At 42.0% G+C, this 23508-nt stretch overlaps 1 protein-coding gene across 4 annotated transcripts in view; it reads left to right on the top strand.

Moving 5' to 3' along the window:
* The window catches only part of HMGN3 (high mobility group nucleosomal binding domain 3), a 69424-nt gene that overhangs the window by 20317 nt on the left and 25599 nt on the right, over positions 1-23508 (top strand). Inside the window, exons 3-7 of one of the 4 annotated variants that reach the window (XR_016395127.1) lie at positions 5646-5675; positions 8793-8843; positions 10126-10239; positions 10777-12628; positions 12766-12853. Coding sequence is in view for 2 of the 4 variants with exons in the window: in XM_089921760.1 (XP_089777886.1) it covers positions 5646-5675; positions 8793-8843; positions 10126-10239; positions 12766-12960 (390 nt within the window). In the remaining 2 variants the exon portion in view is untranslated. The other 3 variants (XR_016395128.1, XM_089921760.1, XM_022590338.3) reach the window with 3 other exon arrangements.

Genomic DNA, 23508 nt, shown 5'->3' with positions numbered 1-23508 from the left:
TCTGCTCCGGTGAGTGAACTATAGATTACTTTTTGGGTTCTGAATATTTGCCTAAAAGGAGTCATCTCTAAAGTCAAAAATTATGAAGGATACATAAAATGTCAAAATATTAAATTTTTTTTTTTAATCAGGAAAATTCTTAGGGTTTGGGATAGTTAGACAATAAGTCAAAGAAGCTCTGTATAAAATACAGAAATCTCCAGAAAGCTAGGAAGAGATGCTTGCATTTGACCTTCCGTGGTCCTATCATGAACTTCTAAAAGGAGATGAGCTAAAAAAGCAGCCAGTGAGATGGTAACTGTGATGACAGCCATTCCCTTTTGCACAGAGCTTTACAGTGTGTGGAATCCTTGAACTTATAACCTAAAAGAGGTCATGGGAGAGACAAAAACAATATCTAGTTACGGATTCTTTGATTGGGTGACTCATACTGTGTTAATAATTCAGAGGTTGTCATGATAACAAAACCCCTACACACTATTTGTACAAGGAAGTTCGTTCTGCCGAATGGAAAATCTTTAACGGAATCTGTAAAGAAATCATTTAAAAGCAAAACAAACAGAACTGCTGATAGCCAAGTCCCCACCATCCATTTACCCAGTATTCAGTGTCTAACATAGAGTTTGGGAGGTGAAGTTGGTGATCCAAAGTCAGGTCACTAAACAAATGCTTAGAACCAACTGAAAAATGTTATCATACCAAAGTTCAAGTGCTTGAACTTTCTTGAAAATGGCAAAATACAATTTGTAGGACAGTTGGCTAAGTGTAATACCCCCTTAATGTTTTTAGATTTGGGCACAGAATGCATTTGGGTTTCTCCTCGGGGACCGCTATTTAAGTTGATTTGACAGTCAGAAAACCTAGAAACCATTACACACAGCAGGTCTTGGGTAGTGAAAACAGCCTTTCCCTCCCTTCCACACTAAAAACCATCAAGCTGGTTGGAATATATGTAAAAGATTTTTGCTTACACACCTGTCTTATGCATATTCTTTTACCCCAGAATTTTTATTACTTATATTTTTACATTATTACTTCTAATATTTTATCTGATTCCATGTATTACCTTATTGCTAACAAAAGTCTTTCCTAGAAAAGACTCTTTTCCTGTCCGTTAAGCCAACACCAGATTAAAACTTGTGATTTGCCTTCAGGACACCAAGGCAAATTTGTTTGAAAAGGGAAGAGGTCAGTTAGTTGGTGGTGCTTTGGGGTAAGAACTGTCTGACCGTATATTGATTGATTTTTTTCCCCCCAGTGAATTGACTGAATTTTCTAGTTATGTCATGAGTGTGCACAGCCTAGGCTACAGCCAATAGATAGCAGTTACAAAGGGGGATCCCCTTTTGAAAATCATCTTCCACTCCATGATATTTGAAGGGCATAGTGCAGAGTATAATATCCAGACGATAAATGACCAAAACAGTATGCTACAGTCATTACGCTGGGCAGCTTTCAAAGCCCTTTCACCTCCATTGTTTGATCTGATCCTTAAAATCACCCTGGAATGAGGGCAGAGAGCCTTTCAGCATTTTCAGAGAGACATTCCAACCAAAGCAAACAAAAAATGCAGGGAGCGCTTGAATGCACCTGGCTGCACAGATTCCACAGTGAGCAAAAGGAGCAAAAATCTCTGCCTTCATGGAGCTTCCATTGTAGTAGGGGGAAAGAGACAGTAAATAAAAAGTAACTGAAAATTTGCTATGAAGGAAAAGAAAGCAATGAGAGGGAGTAATTTATGTCAGAGAAGCGCTGTTTTGGTCAACACATGGGAGTTATTATCCCCATTTGAAGAGAGCAAACAAGGTACGCAGAGAAATACGTGATTTTCCCCAGGTGTCACAACTTGTAAATTGCAGAATCAGGAAAGACGTCTGCGTCTTCTGACTCAAAATCCCCTATCCTCAAGCCCCTTTTGGGGTCATCATAAAAAGCTGGTCATGGGACTTCCCTGGCGTTCCAGTGGTTAAGACTCCGCACTCCCGATGCAGGGGGCATGAGTTCAATCCCTGGTCGGGGAAGTAAGATCCCGCGTGCCGCGGGACACAGCCAAAAAAAAAAAAAAAAAAAAAATCTGATCATCCAGTGCCTTTTCTCTGTCTTCATTCTCCAGCCAAGGCCCTGATACACATCTTGCCTCACTTCCCAGTTTTGCAAAGAAGGGAAATTCTAATTAGCTCTTCATTTGTTTTTGAAAGTTAAAAGCAACTTGACTTGTGGGCTTTGCTTGGTACATGGTGAAGATCAGAAGCATTAAGAAATCTCATAAAAATAAATATGCTTCTGAATTCCAGTGGAATGGCCCATATGTTTCAAGCAGTATTCAGCAAAGTCCAGTGACTCTACTTGGATCTAGCTCTCCCAGGGAATTTTGTCTTATTGAGATTAGACTTCTATGTTGCTTTTGCAACCAGGACATTAAAGTGAAAGACTTCACGTCTTTCATAGTAGCCTTCACTGTACTTTTCTCCAACCCGGGGAATTACCAGGTAATCAATAAATGCTTACTGAATAATACCATAGTGCCCAGCACCTGTGTACCACAGTGACAAACCCTCACATTGTTTCTGTAACTTTTAGTGATCTGTCATTCTAAAAACCTTCCTCTTTTCCCTTAGAACTGCTCTTTTGGCCACTTTTCCTGAGGACTCACAGTCAACAGATGGAGAGAAATTCTCTCTTTTTTTTTAAAAAATTGAAGCATAGTTGATTTACAGTATTGTGTTAGTTTCAGGTGCATACAAAGTGATTCGGTTATACACATATATGTATATATCTGTATTCTTTTTTGAAATTCATTTCCATTGTAGTTTATTACAAAATATTGAATATAGTTCCCTGTGCGCTACAGTAAATCCTTGTTGTTTCTCAGGAGAAATTCTTCTTATCTTTTTTTTCATAGTAGTTCTGCCCCACAGCCTGAGTCTTAAATGAATACTTTGAATTCTAGTGTTTGAAAGAGGGAAAGAGAGCAGTCTGGTCTGTTTTATATCTGGTATATATGGGCCAATCATTTATAGAATTGAAGGCTTGTGAAAGCTGATGAAATGTCCCAGGAAGGTGTATACACTTGGTGCATAATCAGTACTGCTGACTGTGAGTGAAGGTTCGTTTCAGCCTCCTGTGTCTGCAGTGAAAAAGAAAATCTCTTAGGATGGTTCCCGAAAAGGAACGTTTAAGAGAAGTCTCTTTTTTTTTAGCATAGAAAGAAGAGCTGGTAAATTTTAGCAGGAAGTCATAAAATCATTTTACAGTAAAACGTGGTTTTTAGAGACCGCTTGGTTTAGACAGCCTAGAAAGGCAAACTCTGTTTTTGCATTAATTTCCTAGACTTTTTATTTTGAAACTCTTGTACTCGACCTGAATTATGAAAAGGTAGCGAGTCTTTTGGATCGGAACAGCTTGCAGGCCCTGCAGAGCAGGGCTTGGTTGGAAGTCTCTCTGGAAATCCCCGGGAGGGGAGGGGGAGGATGGGGGATGGAGACCGGGGTTGGGGGCGGGAGATTTTTCAGAGGATTTGGCTTCGCTTCAATGAGATCTTATTCAGGACAGCTCGTTGGTGGATAGGGAAGCCCTTGTAAGTAATGGTTAACCTGTTGGCCGCTTTTTCGGCTCCAAACTGGATGGTAAGTGAGGAGTGGTCTTGGCATTGCACCCTACAGGCTCACACTTGCATGTCTGGCGTGTCTTACCACTCCATTCACCTCCACGTTTTACTGAGGGCTCCCGCTACAGAAGTGCAAGAGAAGGGGGTTCTGTGCAGATGGGGTACAGACAGGAGACAGGGGAGGGAAGGCCAACCGGGCACACACAGCGCGACACCAAGTGGGGGCGGGGGGATTCAGACAAGACCTGTTGAACCCCCTTTAGCAGAGAGGCCGCCGATTTTCCTCTCAGAGGGCATCTTTCTGAGCCCTCCTCTGCCGGCTGCACTTTCCTCTTGAGGCAGTGTGGGCGGTTCTTGAAGCCACACAGAAGCGTTAAGCTGAGCTCTGGTTGGTAATTGGAGGATGCTCTCCAGCATGCCCGGAAAGCATACTGAAGAAGCACAGGTTACCCACTTGCTGCCCGGTTTAAGTGATAATGCTGCCTCTTCTTCGGGGATACCCAGCACCTGCAATGAACCAGCCTGGGAAAGGCACTACAGGATTTGGGTTCTGGTTCCCAGCATGGTTATTGCTTCCAATCATCCCATGATAATCCAGCAGATGCCGCGGTGATTCCCATGGAGCATCTAGTCCAGGCCCCGCCTCCCATACTGTGCACCCCTTACCCCTGCAGTGACGCGTCACAGCCGACACGTAGCCTGCACAGTCTCCCCGACTCGGCACGTTCTGCCTACCAGCCTGAAGTCCAGCTCAGCTTTGCACACGACCCCAAGGTTAAAATTATTCCAGAGGGCTCTGGCCCTTCATTTCCTTCTGTAGTTTAAAGAAAGATGACTTTAGCTTCCTCTAGCTATTTTCAGCGAGAAAGTTCTTCGATGTGGAGATGGCAAGAAGCATTTCTTTGACTTTGGCCTTGACCAGCTGACCTAGACTGACAAGAGAATTCCATGATTCCTTGCAATCCTGAGCCAGGCTCCTGCTGACCCCCTTAAAAGATTATTTGAGACATTTCAGCTATTGTAATGAGGCAAAGTCTGCCTAAGGCAGCAAATTAGGGAAAAGCTTGAGTTTATTTTTTTCAGCCAGTATTCTTGCATATCCACTGTATGTTAGGTGGTACACTATTCTACTGGAGATAGAGCAGTGAACAAAACAGACAAAGTGTGGAGTATTTGCTTCCGGAACACTTTTAAAGAAAGGCAGTTGTACTTTTAGAAAGTGAAATCCCTCGGGGAGCCATCTTTTGCTTGTGGGAAGTAGAATATCAATTCTATACGCGTGTTTCTGAAATGCCTAGAACGGTTCTGCTCTTAGAAATTTTCTTTGCCATGTCGTTTGCTGTTAACTTGCACCATCCTTGAAGAAAAGATTTCCTTGAAAAATACCAACCTCAACGCAATTTCTCTAAATTTGTAAACTTCTAAATGAAAAGATGAGATTATTAAAATGATTATTTACATCTTTCAACGTGTGCATTTCGTAGATAAATAAATGTGTTTATTTTGTTACAGGTAAAAGGAAGTCTTGCTTGTTAACTGCCTAAGATTTGGAGTCATTCTCTTTTCTAATGTAGTAACCAGGGAGGGGACTCCTGCTATTTCGGTTTCTGCACAATTATATAAGTCTCGTTTAGTATTAATTTATAAGCTTTAGTTCCATTTGTAAGGAACAAGAGTCAGACTGGACTGGTTCTTAAATAGCACCTCTGTGCTCCTTGCCAGTTTTATCACAAAAGTTTGGGTCGGAGCCTAAATGTGTCTTCTTTGCCTTTTCCTTGTCCACCCCACCCTCTACTGCAAAAGGCCATTTCTTTGAACCGTGAGCCTACACCTCTTTAGGAACACGTCCTCTGGAATATTCCAGTGCCCAGGGCACTTGGGGGTATGTTTCACTGTGCTCACCTGGGGAGGGTAACGGGACTCCTGCATTCTATTCTTTCAACAAAGTAAGACAGTAAGAATGAATTTTTAAAACTCAACTTGGTTGTGTATAATCACCAAAACATATGGTTTTTTTTTGTTTTCGTTTCCTTTGTAGCCCACCAGACGGTCTGCCAGGTTGTCAGCGGTGAGTACTTTGGACCCCTTTGTTGTTAGCTCTTATGAATACACGTTCCCTCGGTCCAGAGCAAAGCAGCAAAAGGAAGATGAAGGTGGTGTTTCCCTTGAGCTTTTTTTATTTCCTTTTTAGAAATAACCTGGGTCAGAATTTCTAGCAACTTTGACCGGTGTTGCCAGCAGCTCACTTGATCAGACACGTTGGTGAAAAACAGTGGCCAGTCCGTTTAGCAAGCGTTCAAAGCCCAGGAAGCTGTTTGATATCACTGGATCCCTGAGATGGAGAATTAGGCTAGCAAAGTCCTAGCCTTCCATTCTACACCTGATCTGCTAAAGGAGTCAAGAATTCCAGTTCTCCCTCCATGACTCATACCTTAGTCAGGACGTTCTGAAGGTTGTCTGAATCCATAGGCCCTAGCCTCACTTCAGAACTAGAGAATCTGAAAAAGTAACGATTTCTACTCTGCCACCTGGGGTCTCCCTCTGTGGGCCAGGCCCAGGGAAAGGACAAGGGTTAAGATCGTTAAAGCTGGGACCGGCTGGTGTGAGCGAGCCTTGGCCAGGAGTGTGCCTCAGCCCTTGTCACCATGCTGTGCTCCCGACTGGCTCCAGTACTCATCCCTGCCACCCTGCTCATGCACCAGTACTCCTTCTGCCAAGACAGGGCAGCCTGCCTCTCTGGTGGAGGACTTGGGTTACTTTATGTGCACTGCCCACTGACACACAGAGGGAAAGGCATTGACCTCTTGGCTGACGGCACGTATCCCGATACTAGATAGCCCGGGAGCTGCAAGCTACTGTGACCTTCAGGGAAGCATGGATTCCCTCCTCAGCCCACACCTGTGCCTGGCACAGTGTAGGGAATCCAAGCGGAAATGGATATTGGAAACTTGTTTCTGAATTTCAAAAAAAATACTAGTTTCTGGCTTTTCTTCTCAATATATTTTTGCTAAACTTGTTTCACAAATTAAAATATATATATAGCAGTTTCTGGCTTTTCTTCTCAATATATTTTTGCTAAACTTGTTTCACACATTGAAAGAAAAAAAAAAAAAAGAAGCAGGTATTGGGACCATTCACAAGTTCAGAAGTATAGCCAGGTTTGGGTTGGCTGAGCCAGTGTTTCACATGAGTCCCAACGTAGGAAGAAATGTCAGAGTTACCAGGAAGGTTAAGACGTGGGAGGTGTGGTCGTGTGTGTACCCAGTTAATCCAGATTCTGCCAGAACCCCTCAAAGGTGGTATGCTTGTCCAGTGGTATAATTTTCACTGTGGTTGAGAAGTTAAGTTTTAACTCTTTCACTGTAGATTATACTGAAAGCCATTGTATTCCATGGATATCTAGCCTTTCAAGGGGGTAGATCATGTAAGTCAAAAGCCAAATTTTAAAATAAGGCGTTTCCTGAGCACCAGGGACCAGCAATATAATACCTTCCACTGACATCGTTGCCCATGGTGCTGACGCAGAGCCTCCTTGGAAGCCAGTGGGATTACAGACTACAAAACCTCATCATTTCCTGTCCCATCAAAACACGAATGCTGAGTTTGGGGGAAAGGTCTGTCTTAACAGAAAATAATATGAAAGGACATCATTTGCTGTAAATTGAGAAAACAAGGGCATGTTAATACACTATATCAAAGCCCAAAATAAAATTTTTTTAATCCTGAAAACTTAGGAGCCATGCAAGCTGATAGATGTGGGGAGCAAGGTACAAATATACAGTGGTCAGAAGGTTAAGGAAAATAGTCCCTACTTTTCAAGCTCCACTTTCTTTTTTTTTTTTTGCGGTACGCGGGCCTCTCACTGTTGTGGCCTCTCCCGTTCGGAGCACAGGCTCCGGATGCGCAGGCTCAGCCGCCATGGCTCACGGGCCCAGCCGCTCCGCGGCATGTGGGATCTTCCCGGACCGGGGCACGAACCCGTGTCCCCTGCATCGGCAGGCAGACTCTCAGCCACTGAGCCACCAGGGAAGCCCTCCACTTTCTTATTTTATTTGAGAGGTCGTGTCCAATGGTCAATCTTCCAGAACTGAACTGACTACAATTTCAGTTTATGCCCTTGGTGGAAAGGGCCAGGTTCTGTATGATCCTGAACATCTGGAGGTATTGGGGAGGAACATGTGTTTTTTCTCCACGGTGGGTCAGAGAGGGACTCTGGGCAGTGTTCTCTATTAAAAAACCATTCTCCCTGGTGCCAGGAAAGAAGTGTAATTTTTTCCTAACTCAACAAGAGAAATATTTGCCCTAAGGTAGCTGTAGAAAACCAGAGGTTTACACTTCCGCAGTATCTCCATGTGCCCATCTCAGACCCCTAGGAAGCAGCCAGGCTGAAGCCCTGCGTGAAGGGGCCTGGGGCCACGGGACAGGTGGGCAGTGCTCCCAGGAGTGGGGAGAGCCACACGAGGCAAGAGAAAAAGAGTTGCCCGCTTGGCTTTTTGGCTAATAGGGCCTGTGAAAGATCTTGAACTTTGGGAGCTAACAGTGGACATTGTATCATTATAATTGTGTTCTTAATAACAAGCTCTAGGGACAAATGAGCCCAGGGTCTGGATGGGCAGGAGAGTCTCCTCACCTTGAGCTGGCCTTGGAAGAGGAAAGTAGGAAGAAGCTCAACCTTCAACAAGCGCTTGAAACCTGCATCGGAGGTGGGAGGATTTGAAACTGGCTTTGGAACACTTCACGGGCAGCTCTCTTATTCCCAATGGGCTTTTGCCTGTGATGGTGCTAGGATTTCTAGACTGTTCGGGAGGCCGGTGTCACTGAATTCACCGAGTCATTTGGCCAAGGGCCTGAGTCGTTCCTCTTGCTGCTGTGTTGTGATAAAAGGAAGTACAGAGACATGGGACACAGAAGCTTAAATCTGTTCCCAGAGAGCTGTTCTGGCCCGGGGAATAGTGAGTTGGCCTTCAGATCTCACCTGCCATTCACTTGAGAACCCAGGATGAAAATAGTTATGAAATGCGGAGGTCTTTTTGCTGCTACCTGATGCTGAAAATAGGATGACATATTTTTTTTGAAATGAACATCATAGTCAAAATGGACTGTCTTTAGCAGTCTTGTCGCTGTTCCTTTTGGTGCTGAGGGTTGTCTTTTTTCAGTATTTGTGTAACTTAATTTGTCTTTGCAGAAACCAGCTCCACCAAAACCTGAACCTAAACCAAGAAAAACATCTGCTAAGGTAAGAGGTGGTCCCCCGCCCCGCTTTGGCTTTTTCAGCAGTGAATAAATTATAATCCCATATCCCAGAGTCATCCGAGGCACGATCACATTTTATGATCCAAGCTCAATGTACAGACTGGAAAACTTCCCCCAGCTACAGACAGGCTTTCTCCGAAGGCAGAGAGCACAACTTTATGTTTCACTGGGAGTGGTGTGTTTTCCGTTTGGTCTGTAAAGCCAAGGAGGTCAGAGCGTGTTGGTGTGAGAAGCCTCATGTCCAAGGCGGGGTTTGGTAGCTGCCTCGAGAACACGCCGTTCAGATGGGGCTCAGAAGGGGTGAGCCCGGGCCGGGGCGACACTGCTGCCAACAGCTGGAGGCGTGGGGAGGGGCTTCAGACTTCACGTAACTGATCTGAGGAGGTCAGTCTGAGGACTAATAATAATCCTATAATAGTTAATACCAGCAAATAATTAATACCGGCAAACAGTTACATGGTGCTTATCCTATGCATAGATCCTTACGTCGGCCCTACTGAGGTAGGTACACGTATCCCGTTTGGCAGATGAGGAAACTGCGGCACAGGACTATTAAGAAATTTACCCCCAAATGGCTTTTCTGTACCCTGCCCTTCAGAGCGTCATCCCTTGCTGTGAATTTTTTGAAACGATGTGTATGTATCATGGTATGAGTAGGCAGTTCGGAAGCGGAACTCATTTCTGTGGCTTGGTTATTTTTATTTTTTTACTTTTTGGCCGCGCCGCACAGCTTGTGGGATCTTAGTTCCCCGACCAGGGATCGAACCCGTGCCCCCTGCAGTGGAAGCGCAGAGCCTTAACCACTGGACCGCCAGGGAAGTCCCAGCTTGGTCTTAAAATCAGGAATTTTTCTTCCTCTGGGCCTTCCTTTTAAGCGCTTTCTCAGCTTTCTTGTCACTTAAGCCCCAGGTCCCCACACGCAGTGTTCCTCTTGCTGGGTCTGCCCTGGCTTCACCACGTCCCCCCTGCTGCTACTTCCCCACGGCAGAGCCACTTCTCACTTTAGCAAGAGGCGGTGCTCTCCAAAGACACACACGAGGGGAAATCAAAGTCCAGTGGATTTTCTAAGCTGCCTGTTACATGTTCGTGGAGCCTCAGTGGAACTCACTCAAAGCTCAGGGGAACCGGGTTTCCATTTTCCCCTGAAAGCCACCACATTGGCCTTGCTTGTGTTTCCCCCTGTGCTTGGACGGAAGCTGGCTGAGTTTACACAACGTCACACCGTGTCTAACACACTGTTTCCCTGTGCTTTGATCCCCTGTTAGAAAGAACTGGCGACAAAGGTTAACAAAGGTGCGAAAGGGGAGAAGGAGGAAAAGCAAGAAGCTGGAAAGGAAGGTACTGCACCATCTGAAAACGGTGACACTAAAGCTGAAGAGGTACTTTCCCGCAATACCTCCCGCTGATTGAATCAGTGTCTTGAAAGCAATTGCTCGATCCTTCAGCCGGCGACCGCATGTTCATAACGTCTCTCTTTATTGCCTGTAATGTTATTGCAGATCCACATCTCTCGCTCAACTGTTAATGTCTCAGCCTCCAGAGGTACCCCACCCAGCACACTGTCAGTAAAGGGGCAGATTGAAACAGTGAGAGTTAAGGGTACAGTAGAAAATTCCGCACGTTTGCAGTGACTAGCATCAGATAGTGTGGTGTTCTTTTTATCGTGAACCGAGGGAGCTCACAGGTAAAGCTTCCGTGGTCGTTTGCAAGGCAGAAAGCAATAAAGGCAGCCAAGTGTTTGTGTCCTATTTTCCTGCCTTGTCTGTAATACACCCAGAGTTGAAGTCGGTTTTGCAGTAGAGCTGCTAAAAAACAGATGTGCCGAAGTGTGTGTGTCGGTGGGGTAGAATCTTCTTTGGCTTATAGTTGTTTTAATAGTAACTCTGTCTTTTTTGTCTTCCGTTCTTTTTCCACAGGCACAGAAAACTGAATCTGTAAACGAGGGAGAATGAATTGTCATGAAAATTGGGGTTGATTTTATGTACCTCTTGGGACAACTTTTAAAAGCTATTTTTACCGAGTATTTTGTAAATGCTAATTTTTTAGGACTCTACTAGTGGGCATACAAAAATATATAAGGATGGACATTTTACCTTCTCGTAGTCATGCTTTTTGGAAATTTCCATCATCCTTGAGTAAAATAAATACCAATTTAATATGGGAAGCTGTCTGTAAAATTGATTCAGCATTCCATGCACTTGCTTTAAAAATTTAGTCCTGTGCGTACTGTGGTGTTTTTACTGTGCGTATTTGAATTTTTTCATGCAGTTTTTCTAGAGCAATAATCAGTGGTGCTTTTGTACCTAGGTTTTATGTGATTTTAATGAAACATGGATAGTTGTGGCCACCTGCTGACTATTTGTGGTTTAAAATAAAAGGTTTTCCTGCCTGCAAAATACCTGCCTCTTAGTAGTGTCTTTGCTAAATTTAGGCAGTGTTTCATTTTATTATTGCAGAAGATGTAAAGAATTTCTACAGTCTGTTCTGTGATGGTCTCTCTAATAAGTCAAATGGGATTGTTTCTTAATTTTCTGCCCTTTAAAAATGTGATTTTAATAAAATCGTCTATGAGTGCCGGCGTAGAAGAATTACGTCTAATATCCTTTATACCAGAAGTGGCCCGCAGCGGTCACCATATAATAAAACTTAATACAACCCTATTTTATTGAAGTCCTTATCAATAGGATAGCATTCTGCTAAACCGGAACAGTGGAAAACCATAAACTTGGACTCATCCTTGAAAATGTTCCCACCTTCAAAATAATACGAAGTTACACATTCGTATTAAAATATTTTCCCATTGGTTGAGGACTTCACAGTTTTGAAAGCACTTTATACCCATGTGACCACATTTCAGCCTTGTGTCAACATAGGAAAGGACTTGGCCTAGGTATTGTCAGAAAGAAATAGGAGAGTATGTGACTTACTTCAGGCCCACAGGAAAGAGAAAAATCGGGACTTGAACCTGGTCTCGTGAATAGCGTTCCTTAAGTCTGTTTGGGCTGCTATAAACACCAGGCTGGGCATCTTATAAACAGCAGAAATTTCTTGCTCACGGTTCTGGAGGCTGGGAGTCTTGAGATCAGGCGTCAACATAGTCAGGTGAGGACCCTCTTCAGGTCTCAGACTTCTCCCTGTGTCCTCGCGTCGGGGAAGGGGCTGGGGATCTCTGTCTTTTATAAGAGCACTAATGCCATTCATGAGGCTCCAGCCTCATGACTTAAGCTCTTCCCAGAGGCCTCACCTCCTACTACCATCATCGCAGTGTCCTTCTGTTTCTGGAAGGACAGTGGAGCATAGGAGCTGTTTATTAAATGTAATTTTGTTTGTCTGTTCGCATTCCTGAAGAAGTTGGGTAACTGCATGAACACCCCAGAAAAGCTGAAATCTGCAGATTCCTCTTAGATGAAGATTTGAATCTTTTAAAATGGAGACTAGTAACTGCCTGTGCTGCTCAGGGACTCTTGCAAAAAGGCTGTCGTTTCTCGGGGCTTCCATGCATTTCTCTTGTTATCAACAAAAACAAGTTCCCTCCTCCAGTGTATATTTTGGGGCTCAGAACTTGCGTCAGTGTCCCAAGTTTGTCGTTAATCTACTGCAGATATCAACCATGTTATATACAGAATAATCTCGTTTATAGTTTCTTTGGCTTCTGATTATGAAATGTACCTTAACTCACGGGTGTTAGATATGCCAAAAACCACTTTTGCCCCAAAGAAAAATAGCTGGTATCCTGTGAACACTTTACAAAAATATTTTCAATGTGCAGTAAGTACACAGTTGAAGTACATTGCTGGCTAGCTTCCAGTTCAGAAGTGGAATATAAACTTAATAGGTTTACTTTATAAAAAGTTACAAAAGTGCTACAGGTGATTTTTTGGTTTTTTTTGTTTTTTTTTTTGCAGTACGCGGACCTCTCACTGCTGTGGCCTCCCCCATTGCGGAGCACAGGCTCCGGACGCGCAGGCTCAGCGGCCATGGCTTACAGGCCCAGCCGCTCCGCGGCATGTGGGATCTTCCCGGACAGGGGCACGAACCCGCGTCCCCTGCATCGGCAGGCGGACTCTCAACCACTGCGCCACCAGGGAAGCCTGAGGTGATTTTTTTTTTTTAAAACATCAGACATTACAATGGTATATAAAGTGAAAGTCAGAATCCTTCTTTCCCCCATTCCTATCTCCCAGAAGTAATCACTGCCCACCATTTTCTCTATTTTACTATGTATATATGCGTGTATATGTGCATATACATGCACTTGTATGCACACGTGTATATATGCGCATATCATTTTTAAATACTATACATTCAATTTTGAATTTAATTCAACCAATAAATTGTATTTGGAGATAAAGATTATCTCTAATATTGCAATGCTGCCAACGATACTGCAGTAAACATTCTTATACACAAAGCTTTGTCTACTTACATCTTTCTACTCAATTAAATAATTTCCTAAAAGTGGTATGTCTGAATCAAAGGGAATGTACATTTGATGTTTTAAGTATTGCCCAAAAAAGTGATGCCCATCCACTTCCATCAACAGCATATGAATGCCAACTCTTCCTGCCTTTGTCAGCACCCTTATTTTGGTCAGTCTCACAAATGAAAAATAATGCCTTACTGTTTTAATTTTCAATTTATTTTATTACTAGTAAAATTGAGCTTTTCATAGTTTAATGTCATTTGAATTTCGTCTGTAAATTGTGATATTTTTCTCTTTTTCTATTGGGGAATCAGTGTGTTTTAAATCATTATTATTTACAGTGACCACTGATGCCATTACTTTTAATTCAGACACACAAAGACCAGTGGTCTGTAGGCCATTGGTAGATGTCTCTTAAAGCTTATGGGTATTATCACTGCCACATTGACAAAGCAAGGGAATACTCTAGAGCAGACAGCTACCAAAATAGCCAGAAGGCCCACATTGGTTCCCGAGAACTTGAAGACCTGAAGGGTACACTGCCAAGGGTATAGATACACTACCTGCAAATGCATAGAAGGTTTGGGAATCCCATCCACTGCCACACTGCCTACCCCTTTGGTGGATGTATTCAAGTTAGAAAAATAGGTGTTCTCCAAAATACCTGTCTGCTAACCTGCTATGAATCTACAGTGACTTTGAGTCAAATGCCTGGTAGCTGAGCAATGCACTGCTTGTCCAGTCATAAGTGGTAGTCCTAAAATTCTCCCTGAGGCTGGCCCATGGATCGTGGTGGAAGAAGAGTGGGCTTTGACGACCTTAGGGTTACCAGTGGGAAAGGGGTGGGTGGGGGACAGATAGATTGGGAGTTTGGGATTGACATGTACACACTATTTAAAATAGATAACCAGGGCTCCCTGGTGGTGCAGTGGTTAAGAATCCTCCTGCCAATGCAGGGGACACGGATTCGAGCCCGAGTCCAGGATGATCCCACATGCCGCGGAGCAACTAAGCCCGTGCGCTACAACTACTGAGCCTGCGCTCTAGAGCCCGCGAGCCACAACTTCTGAGCCCACATGCCACAACTACTGAAGCCCACGCGCCTAGAGCCTGTGCTCCTCAATAAGAGAAGCCACCGCAATGAGAAGCCCACGCGCCTCAACAAAGAGTTAGCCCCCGCTCGCCACAAGTAAAGAAAGCCTGCATGCAGCAATGAAGACCCAATGCAGCCAAATATAAATAAAGAAATTTTTAAAAAATCTCAACAAAAAAATAAATAATAAAAATAAAATAAAATGATAACCAACAAGGACCTACTGTATAACACAGGGAGCTTGGCTCAATATTCTGTAATAACCTAAATGGGAAAAGAATTGGAGAAAGAATGGATACTTGTACGGTATCCAATACTGAATCACTTTGCTGTATACCTGTAACTAACACATCATTGTTAATCAACTCTACTCCAATATAAAATAAAAATTAAAAAAAAGAAAAGAGTGGGCTTTGAGAAGCAAGTGATTCTGAAATTCTCACTTTTACGTTCTGTGAAAAGATAGCGTGAAATAAAGTCAAGATACATTGGCCCAACGGTAGGTGAACTGTTTCATAAAGTCTTGAATGTACATTTACATAATTAAGGAGTTTGAAACAAGGTTATGAAACGATTTTTTTCCCTGTCCCCAAATTTTAGGAGACGTTACTCTTAGCTAGAGGTACAAGTATTGTCCCTCAGGTTGCCAATCCCAGCAGGCACAGGGAGGCCACCTCAACATTTAGCTGTCACCTATGCTAACGTCTCTCTTCTTTGAACGCTTCTCTCTTAATCGTGAGTTCTAAACTTCCATTATTATTTTCTATTGTTTTTTTCAGAACATTGATATAAATATCTTGCAATAATTATAATGATTAAGATAATAAATAGGCACAATTTATTTAATGTCGCTTTTCATAAATTAATTTGGGAGAAAATTTGTGAATTCTGTAATTATTTTAATCTAATGTTCCTATGCCTCGGTAAAAATAAGCCTGTTTTTCCAATGCCAAATAGAGGGTCAGGCTCTTTTAAAACTGCAAAGGGAACTTGTGATTGTATATCTCTCCCTTGTGAGAGAGAAGAAAGTGAAAGCCCAGTTTTAGAACTTCATGACCTTGAATTAGGCAGTGGTTTCTTAGGTGTGACACCAAAAGCGCAAGCAACCAAATAAAAAATAGATAAATTGGACATCAGATTAAAAACTTCAAGAAAGTAAAGGGACAGTCCGCAGAATGGGGGAAAATACTTGCAAAATCTGCTAAGGGCCTAGTATCCAGAACATATAAGGAACTCTTACAATCCAACAATAAACAATTAGAAATTTTAAATGGGCAAAGGATTTGAATAGACTTTTCTCCAGAAACATATATCAATAGTCAACATACAAATGAAAGGATGCTGCAAATTATTAGTCATTAGGGAAATGCAAATCCAACCCATAAAGAGACAACACTTTACACTCATTACGATGACTATTTTAAAAAAATGGAAAATAAGTGTTGGAGAGGACATGGAGAAGTGGAAGCCTTCACTTATTGCTGGTGAGAAAATGGTGCAGCATCTTTGGAGAACAGTTTGGAAACTCCTCAAAAAGTTAAACAGAGTTACCAAATGAACCAGCAATTCTACTCCTAGGTATATACCCAAGAGAATTGAAAACGTATTCACTCAAAAACTTGTGCATGAATGTTTACAGCAGTGTTTTTTATTTTCCCAAAAGTGGAAACAGTCCAGATGTCCATTCACTGATGAATGGATAAACAAAATGTAGTACATCACAGTGGAATATTATTCAGACATAAAAAAGAATGAAGTACTGACACATAGGATGAACATACCTATGTATATTCATACCACAAGGATGAACCTTGAAGTAAAAGAAGGCAGTCACAAAAACCACTTATTATATGATTACATGCATAGATAATGTCCAAAATTGGCAAATTCATAATGGCAGAAAGTAGATTCATGGTGGCCAGTAGGTAGGGGGAGGGGAGAGTGGGAAGTGACTGTTACTGGGAACTGAGTTTCTTCTGGGGGGATAATGAAAAGGTTCTGGAATTATTGGTGATGGTTGTACATCCTTGTGACTATACTAAAAACCACTGACTTGTACACTTTTAAAAATGACATTTACAAAGCTACTGAAAGCACAGGACTTAGAATCAGGAGGCCTGGGTTTACATCTCAGCCCCATTTGTCACTAATTGTGTGAACCCAGTAAGGTCATTTAACTTCTGCCTCTGTTTCTCATCATTAAAACAGAGATAATATCTGTTTGACAAAGCTGTTAGGGTTGAATGAGATAGTCACTGTGGAATCACGTAGTGTCGTGCCTAAAGTGCAGTAGGTTTTCCATAAATGCCAGGTGAATTGAAATTGGATGAATACAAACAGGCCTTGTAGGCCTTGCGTATAGATCATGTATGTCTGTCATAGGCAGTCAGTCTTGGGTCAGTGAGTCTCCTTTGTGCAAAAGAAAGATTGTGCTTCATGTCAAAGGCAATATAATGGTTAAGCTTGTAAACTGAAACCATGCTGCCTAGGTTCAAATCCTTTCTTTGTTTCTTACTGGCTGTATGACCATGGACAGATTACTTAGCCTATACTCTGCATATCTTAGAGTTCTCATCTATAAATGAGAATAAAAACAGTACTACTTTATGGGGTGTTAAAAGTGTTAAACGGTGCAAAATAAGCGTTCAGGAAGTATTGAGTCAAACCATGGAGCAGGTGAGATGTTAGCCCCCAGAGGGCAGTGAGCATTGTCGCATTCACCTTTGTGATACATAGTAGAGACACAATAAATATTTGTTGAACTGAGTATGGTCTTCAATAAACAGGGAAGAACCAAGCTCAGGGCTATACCATTGCTCTATTTGTCTCCAAATTAAGCTAATTGGACAGTGTAACCCAAACAAATAAATCGCAATTCACGCTCGTATTCCTTGGAATTAATGCAAAAATTAAACCATCTTTATTTTGTTTAGTTTGTATTTAAAGCTAAAGCCTTTTAAAACACCAATACCATAATTTTAAGAACATCTTTCTGTTGGTTGTGGTACTATTCTTAGGACAATACTAGTTCGACCCATGTACTCAAGTATTTACTTTTAATTTAGACCCAACTTCACTTTTCTAGAAAAATTACACCTTGTTCTATAATACCTTTCTTTCTAGATCACAAATTACTTAATAATTGAACAGGGAATATTCATTTAGAGATAAATACACCTGGACCTAGGTTGACGGGTCTCACTGAGTTCCTTGAAGCCAAGTCATCAACTCTGAAGATGGAAGAACCCCTAAGGTCATCTTGTTGCCCTCAGAGGGAGTTTAGATTCCCCTTTACAACAGGACAAACAGTTTCTCAGACTTATTGAATTCCTCCAGTCATGAAGTTATCACCCAAACAGCCCTGAGAGTTACAAAGTACTTTCTTATTTTTGAGCTGAGAACTGTATCCTTGTAGCTGCCAACTATTGACGCCAGGTCTCCTGGGATCGGGCACATATAGAACTGATTCTTCATCTAGTGATCCTTCAAACGTTTGAAGACATCTGTCACATCCCCTTGGAAACACCTTGGTTTCTCAAACTCATCTATAAAGATAAGACATAGATCTCTTTTAAAAATGTAATGTATTTAAATTAGTCTCATAAATTCAGACTGGTTGAGAAATGAGAGAAGAGTTTCAAAGCAGTCACATTACGCTGAGCTATGTGAAATGCCTATCTTATTTTCTCTTTGGACCTTCAAAAACAGCAGTTTCACATGGTTCAACCAATCCTTATCCTTAGTTTTTCCCCCTTGTGAACATTTGATTAGTGTATCTTCTGTGTGTTCATCCTGACCCGTAATAACTATGTTTGCAGGGCAAAGAACACTTCAGGATTGCACCAAAGTCTGTCTTCCACATTCATGTATTCATCAAAAATATCCTGAACGTCTAAATGCTGGGCATTTTGCAAGGCATTGGGGATGCAGTGGTGAGAAGGTCAGTGTCCTGCTCTTACGGAGCTTAGAGTCTAGCGGGGAAGCCAACATTATTAGTTACTTAGTAACACAAATAAATGTGTATTTATAAGAGCCATTACCAAACCCTAACATTTTCCACAATAAAACCTGCATATAATTACTCTAATGGATTTCATGTTGAGAACAGATTTTAGCCACAAACACATAAAACTAAGTAAGTTAACTTATTGAATAGCATTTTTTAAATATTATTTACCTGGTTGCTGTAGAGTGCCTGTGAAAAATGACTCTTTGGGCTTGGCATAAATGTTTAGTTGTACTTCCAGGAAATAATTGGTCTTGAGTACTTCCTGTGGCTCTTCCACTGATGTCTTTTAGGACTAGAAGACTCCAGTCTGTCACACAAATGACCTGTGGAATTGGAGTGACTTGAAAGGTAAAACAGAATTTGGGGAGAGTGGAGGATGGGAGGAAGGAAGCCTCAGAGACGGGACTGACCTTTATAGGTATCTTATGTAGTTTTGTTCTTAGAGCCAAGTCTCCTTTGAATTCCAGAAGAATTGCTTTTTTTTTTCCTGTGAAATTTTTAAGGTCTTCTCGTAGTAGGATCTAAATCAGGATAAGGTAAAATTTTACAATGTGCATTCATTCTTTTTGTTCTGTTTTGTTTGTTTTTTAAATTTTTTCTTTGTTGCTGCTATTAAGTACATTGATCTTTTTAATTTAATTTTTTTTTTTTTTGGCTGCATTGGGTCTTCGTTGCTCGTATGGGCTTTCTCTAGTTGCAGTGAGCAGGGGCTATTCTTCGTTGTGGTGTGCGGGCTTCTCATTGTGGTGGCTTCTCTTGTTGCAGAGCACGGGCTCTAGGCACGCGGGCTTCAGTAGTTGTGGCACTCGGGCTTAGTAGTTGTGGCTCGTGGGCTCTAGAGCGCAGGCTCAGTAGTTGTGGCACACAGGCTTAGTTGCTCCGCGGCATGTGGGATCTTCCCGGACCAGGGCTCGAGCCCATGCCCCCTGCGTTGGAAGGCAGATTCTTAACCACTGCATCACCAAGGAAGTCCCTGCATTCATTCTTTCTGGTGGAACTCAACTTGAGTAATTGATAATGAACGATACTCTTAAAAACTGGTTTACTTAGCATATACAAAGCCCCCATGAACTGCATTTAACCAGTGACTGTTGAGCAGCTACTGTGTTCTAGTACTTTGCTAAAGAATTGATAACAATCCCAAGAAGAGATGTAATTTGGGGCTTCATTCTTATGGTTCCAGACAGGCCTTTGGCCATATGAACTTCTAGGTTGTTCTTTTTCGTTTTTGGTTTTGTTTTTTTTTTACAGTGAATTGAATACTGATTCATCAAATTGTATAAAATCCTCAGTTAATCAATAGCTAGTGAGTGGCTATACTGTACCCATGATGGAGAGAAACAAATGGACATTTGACTGATCTTTTCTGTCACAATGAGTTGCTTTGCCTCTTGCATTCTTAGAGCACCTTCTTGACCTGTATTTTATACTGATTCCATTCTGTCTGGTACTGTAATATCATGTTCCCTTGTCTGTTTCTTCAAGTAGAATTTGAGCCTCTAGAGGCAAGTCCTTCATCTATTCTCCAAAGCGTTCTTATATTCTTGTGCCTGGTGCATAGGAGTTACTCAGTGAATGTTTATTACATGTTTAGGTGAACTAAATTAAAAGTCCAAGTTGTTTAGCCAACTCTGTGAAAGTACTACTGACTTTGAAGGGAAGCAAAACTAAAATGCATAAAAGAAGAGACTCCAGAGTAAAAAATCAAGTATTAAACGTGTGCAGTTCAGTCTAAAAAGGCTCTAGGAGACCAGAGCAGGGAACCATTTTGAGCATCTGTGGAAGGATTATAGTGGAGAAAGCACATATGCTCCCAATGTTTGAAGGAGGTCTGGATGAGTCCAAGAGTAGCAGGAGGACTTGTCAGACAGGGAACAATCTTTTTAAAGGCCGGAGGGAAGTATGTGTGGTCAGATATACCTGGAGTAGATTCATCTCCCAAAACCATGTTTTGGATACCTGAGCAAATAGATTCACTGTCTCCTGCTTCCATTTCTTCTGTAAAATGATAGGTCAGATTTGATTAATGGCTTTTTAAACCATTTTTCAAAGCAATAGGATACCAAGAATTCTTTTTTGACGGTGGTGGAGGCAACTGCAAGAGAGGTATGACCCACCCTCGTGGCCATCACCTCACCTCTTTGGGCAGCTCCTAAGGCTCGTTGGCTGAACCCATGGGACACAATTTGAAGACTAGTGCACCAAGGGACTTCTAAAGGCCTCGGTGAGAGGTTGGCTCCTCTCAGCTATCAATGTACGCAGTATGTGTGGGAAGATGGGAAGACGCCATGACTGGAGAGGAGGGTTGCTGGTGGGAAGCAGCGGGAACTGGGCGGGGCCTGGTACACAGTAGGCACTCGGGAAACGTTATGTCAGTGTTTGTGGGAATGTGCTATTGTAGGCTGGGAACGTGACGTCCACACCGTCAGAGAGGCCTTGCATGGTGGTCACCAGTGCTTAGCCTTGAAACATAGAGCCACCGGAGAGTCTTCCACAGGGGCAAGACAGAATGAGAGTGCAGTTCAGGGAAAAAGCGCCTGACGACTAACTGGATTCCTCACCTCACTCATATTTTCCCTTTAAGTAGAATGTAGGCTGGATGTTGCAGAGGGAACTATAGTTAGTTTTCTAAGGTGAAATATGGTATTGCAGTTACTCTTAGAAAATGTGTACTAAAGTTTTTCTTTAGGGATGAAGGTTTGTAAGAGCTACAACTTATTTTCAAACAATTCAGATCTAGAAATAGATCCAGATCTAGATCTGAATTGTTGGAAAATAAGTATTATATATAGTGTATCTATTATACATATAATGTATATGTATACGTAATAATGTATATTTAACATATATGATGTATATATCATACATGTATATACATCCATTTGTACACATATATTTATCTACACAGATACTACAAATATGGCGAAATGTTAATTATTGGATCTAGTGGTGGGAATACAGGTGTTCCTTATATTGTAATAATAATCATACATATTCAGAGAGTACTTAACTCCCTGCCAGACTATGCAGTAAAGAATTTGGCCTTTGTCTCCAGCTCCTGAGGGGGAACCTTTAAACCCTTGAAATTTCCCAAGTGGTAGGAGTATCTTTGTTATTCAGGGTGGGCCCCTGGGCCATGTGGTTTCAGTCCAAATTGGGGGTGGGGAGACTGGAGACCAAGTTCCAGCACACGGGCAATCAATCCATCAAACATGCCTATATAATGAAGCCCCAATAAGAACTCTGTACACCAAAGCCCTGGTGAACACCTCAGGCTAGTAATACTCCCTGTGTATTGTCAGACATCAGTACCGGGACTTCAATGCTTCCTGAGAACAATGAAAGCTTTGCCTTTGGAACCCTCCTAGACTCTTCCATATGTGGCTTTTCCTTTAGCAGGTTCTAATTTGTAACCCTTTCCTGTCATAAACTGTAACCATGAGTATAATTGACTTAAGTGAAGTCTGTCCCATTACCAAACCTGGGGTTGGCTTTGAGAACCCCCTGAACCCGCAGTTGTTCGGAGGTGAGGTTGGTGTCGGAAGTGAAGATAGTCCTGGGGACCGTGCCCTTAGACTTTGCAGTTTGGCTACCTAGGGCACAGGCATTCTCCTTTGTATTTTTGTGTGAATATTTATTACTCCTAACATGAGCATTAATGAGTTGTGATAGGCACAACCATTTGCCTATTTTATAGATTAGAAAAACTTAGGAACAGATAACTCTCTTGCCCAAGGTTACACAGTGAGTAAATGGTGAAACTAAGCATTTAATCCTTGCCAGGCTGCACCAGAGTTTGTGCATCTTGCTGATAAGGAAACAAGCTTATTATCTCAGGGATATAATTCCAGAATTCTGAAAAGAATTCTCAAGTCGGTAGGTCCAAGTTGGGTCCTGTCTCCTCCATTCTCTAACTGCAGTTCTGTACAATAATAATGGACCTTCAGAATGAAGACCCTGAGGCAAAACAAGACACCAACCCCTGAAAGAAAGATTCAGTCGTGTTTGATACTACACACTTTGTTTTCTAAGGTCATTAAGTGGACTAATTAATTTTGTAAAGAGTTCTAACAGAATGGGCTTTCTCATAAACTTTTCCGTTGTCCAAGTAACAAGACCTCCACATTCTCTAACCATCCCAGTTAATAGGAGGCTTGCTATAAAATGTCAGTGGCATGGAAAAAATGCTTTAAAAGAGAGAGCAGTCCCGCACCTCTCTCTACTAATTGCTGGTTGACAATAATCCAAATCAAAATGGCATGTGCTTCAGAATTCAAAAATCAGGATGGTAAAAATTTCAATAACCTAAAGAAATTATATGAGGGAAGAAGATCTATCCAACAAGCTCTGAATACTCTTCTTTTGCAGAATTCAAAACACTTCAATAGGAAAGGTTTAATTTTAACAGGCCACAAATGTCAAGACTTTGCAAGCATGTTGATAATCTTGTAAACCAACTAGCTGAATGTGCATTAATTTTAATCAAATCATCACGAAAGCTTCCAGATAGATGGTACTATATAGATGCAAGCAAAAAGTGTGAATGACCCTCTGCAGTAGTCATGAAGTTGGGCATTTGCTCTTTGAATATGTGCGTTGATGTGTGAGCAATGCCCTGACACAGGTTGTGACGGTGCTATTCTTCCCTGGCCATCCCCCCAAAAAGCCTGGAGGTAAGTGATTCACTAGTGGGAGGAAAATTGGGCAATGCCAAGAGCACATAAAAACAAGAGAAATCCAAGAGATTAAACCTCTGGTGCTGCTTTATTCTGCTAACGTGAGCCTAGTGGCCGAAAGAATCTCTGAGACGTTTTAGTTTGGGCTCTTCTGTGGAATTCCTTACGTGGCTTATATTTCACCTAAAAAAACAGAGGAAAACCAAAACAAAACACCCCCACAACTTCAAACATTGTGTTTTGAGATAATGCTTTGCTCTGATCTGTACTATCCTCATTTTCCAATTTTTCTCAATGATTAAAAAAAATTGGTTCCAGAACATAATTAGGCATAGTCCTAAAACCTTATGTAGGATAAAGAAGAAACCACCCCCCCCCACAAAAAGAAAGAAAGAAAGAAAAAACAACCGCCAAAGGAAAATAGGAAATGGTGTATACAGGTTTCCT

Source organism: Delphinapterus leucas, chromosome 12, assembly GCF_059928025.1.
Source record: "Delphinapterus leucas isolate spDelLeu-1000000601 "Yukka" chromosome 12, BTC_Dleu_Yukka2, whole genome shotgun sequence".
Taxonomy (NCBI): Eukaryota; Metazoa; Chordata; class Mammalia; order Artiodactyla; family Monodontidae; genus Delphinapterus; species Delphinapterus leucas.
Note: the sequence above shows the minus strand (reverse complement) of the source record. Positions and strands in the feature narration are given on the sequence as shown.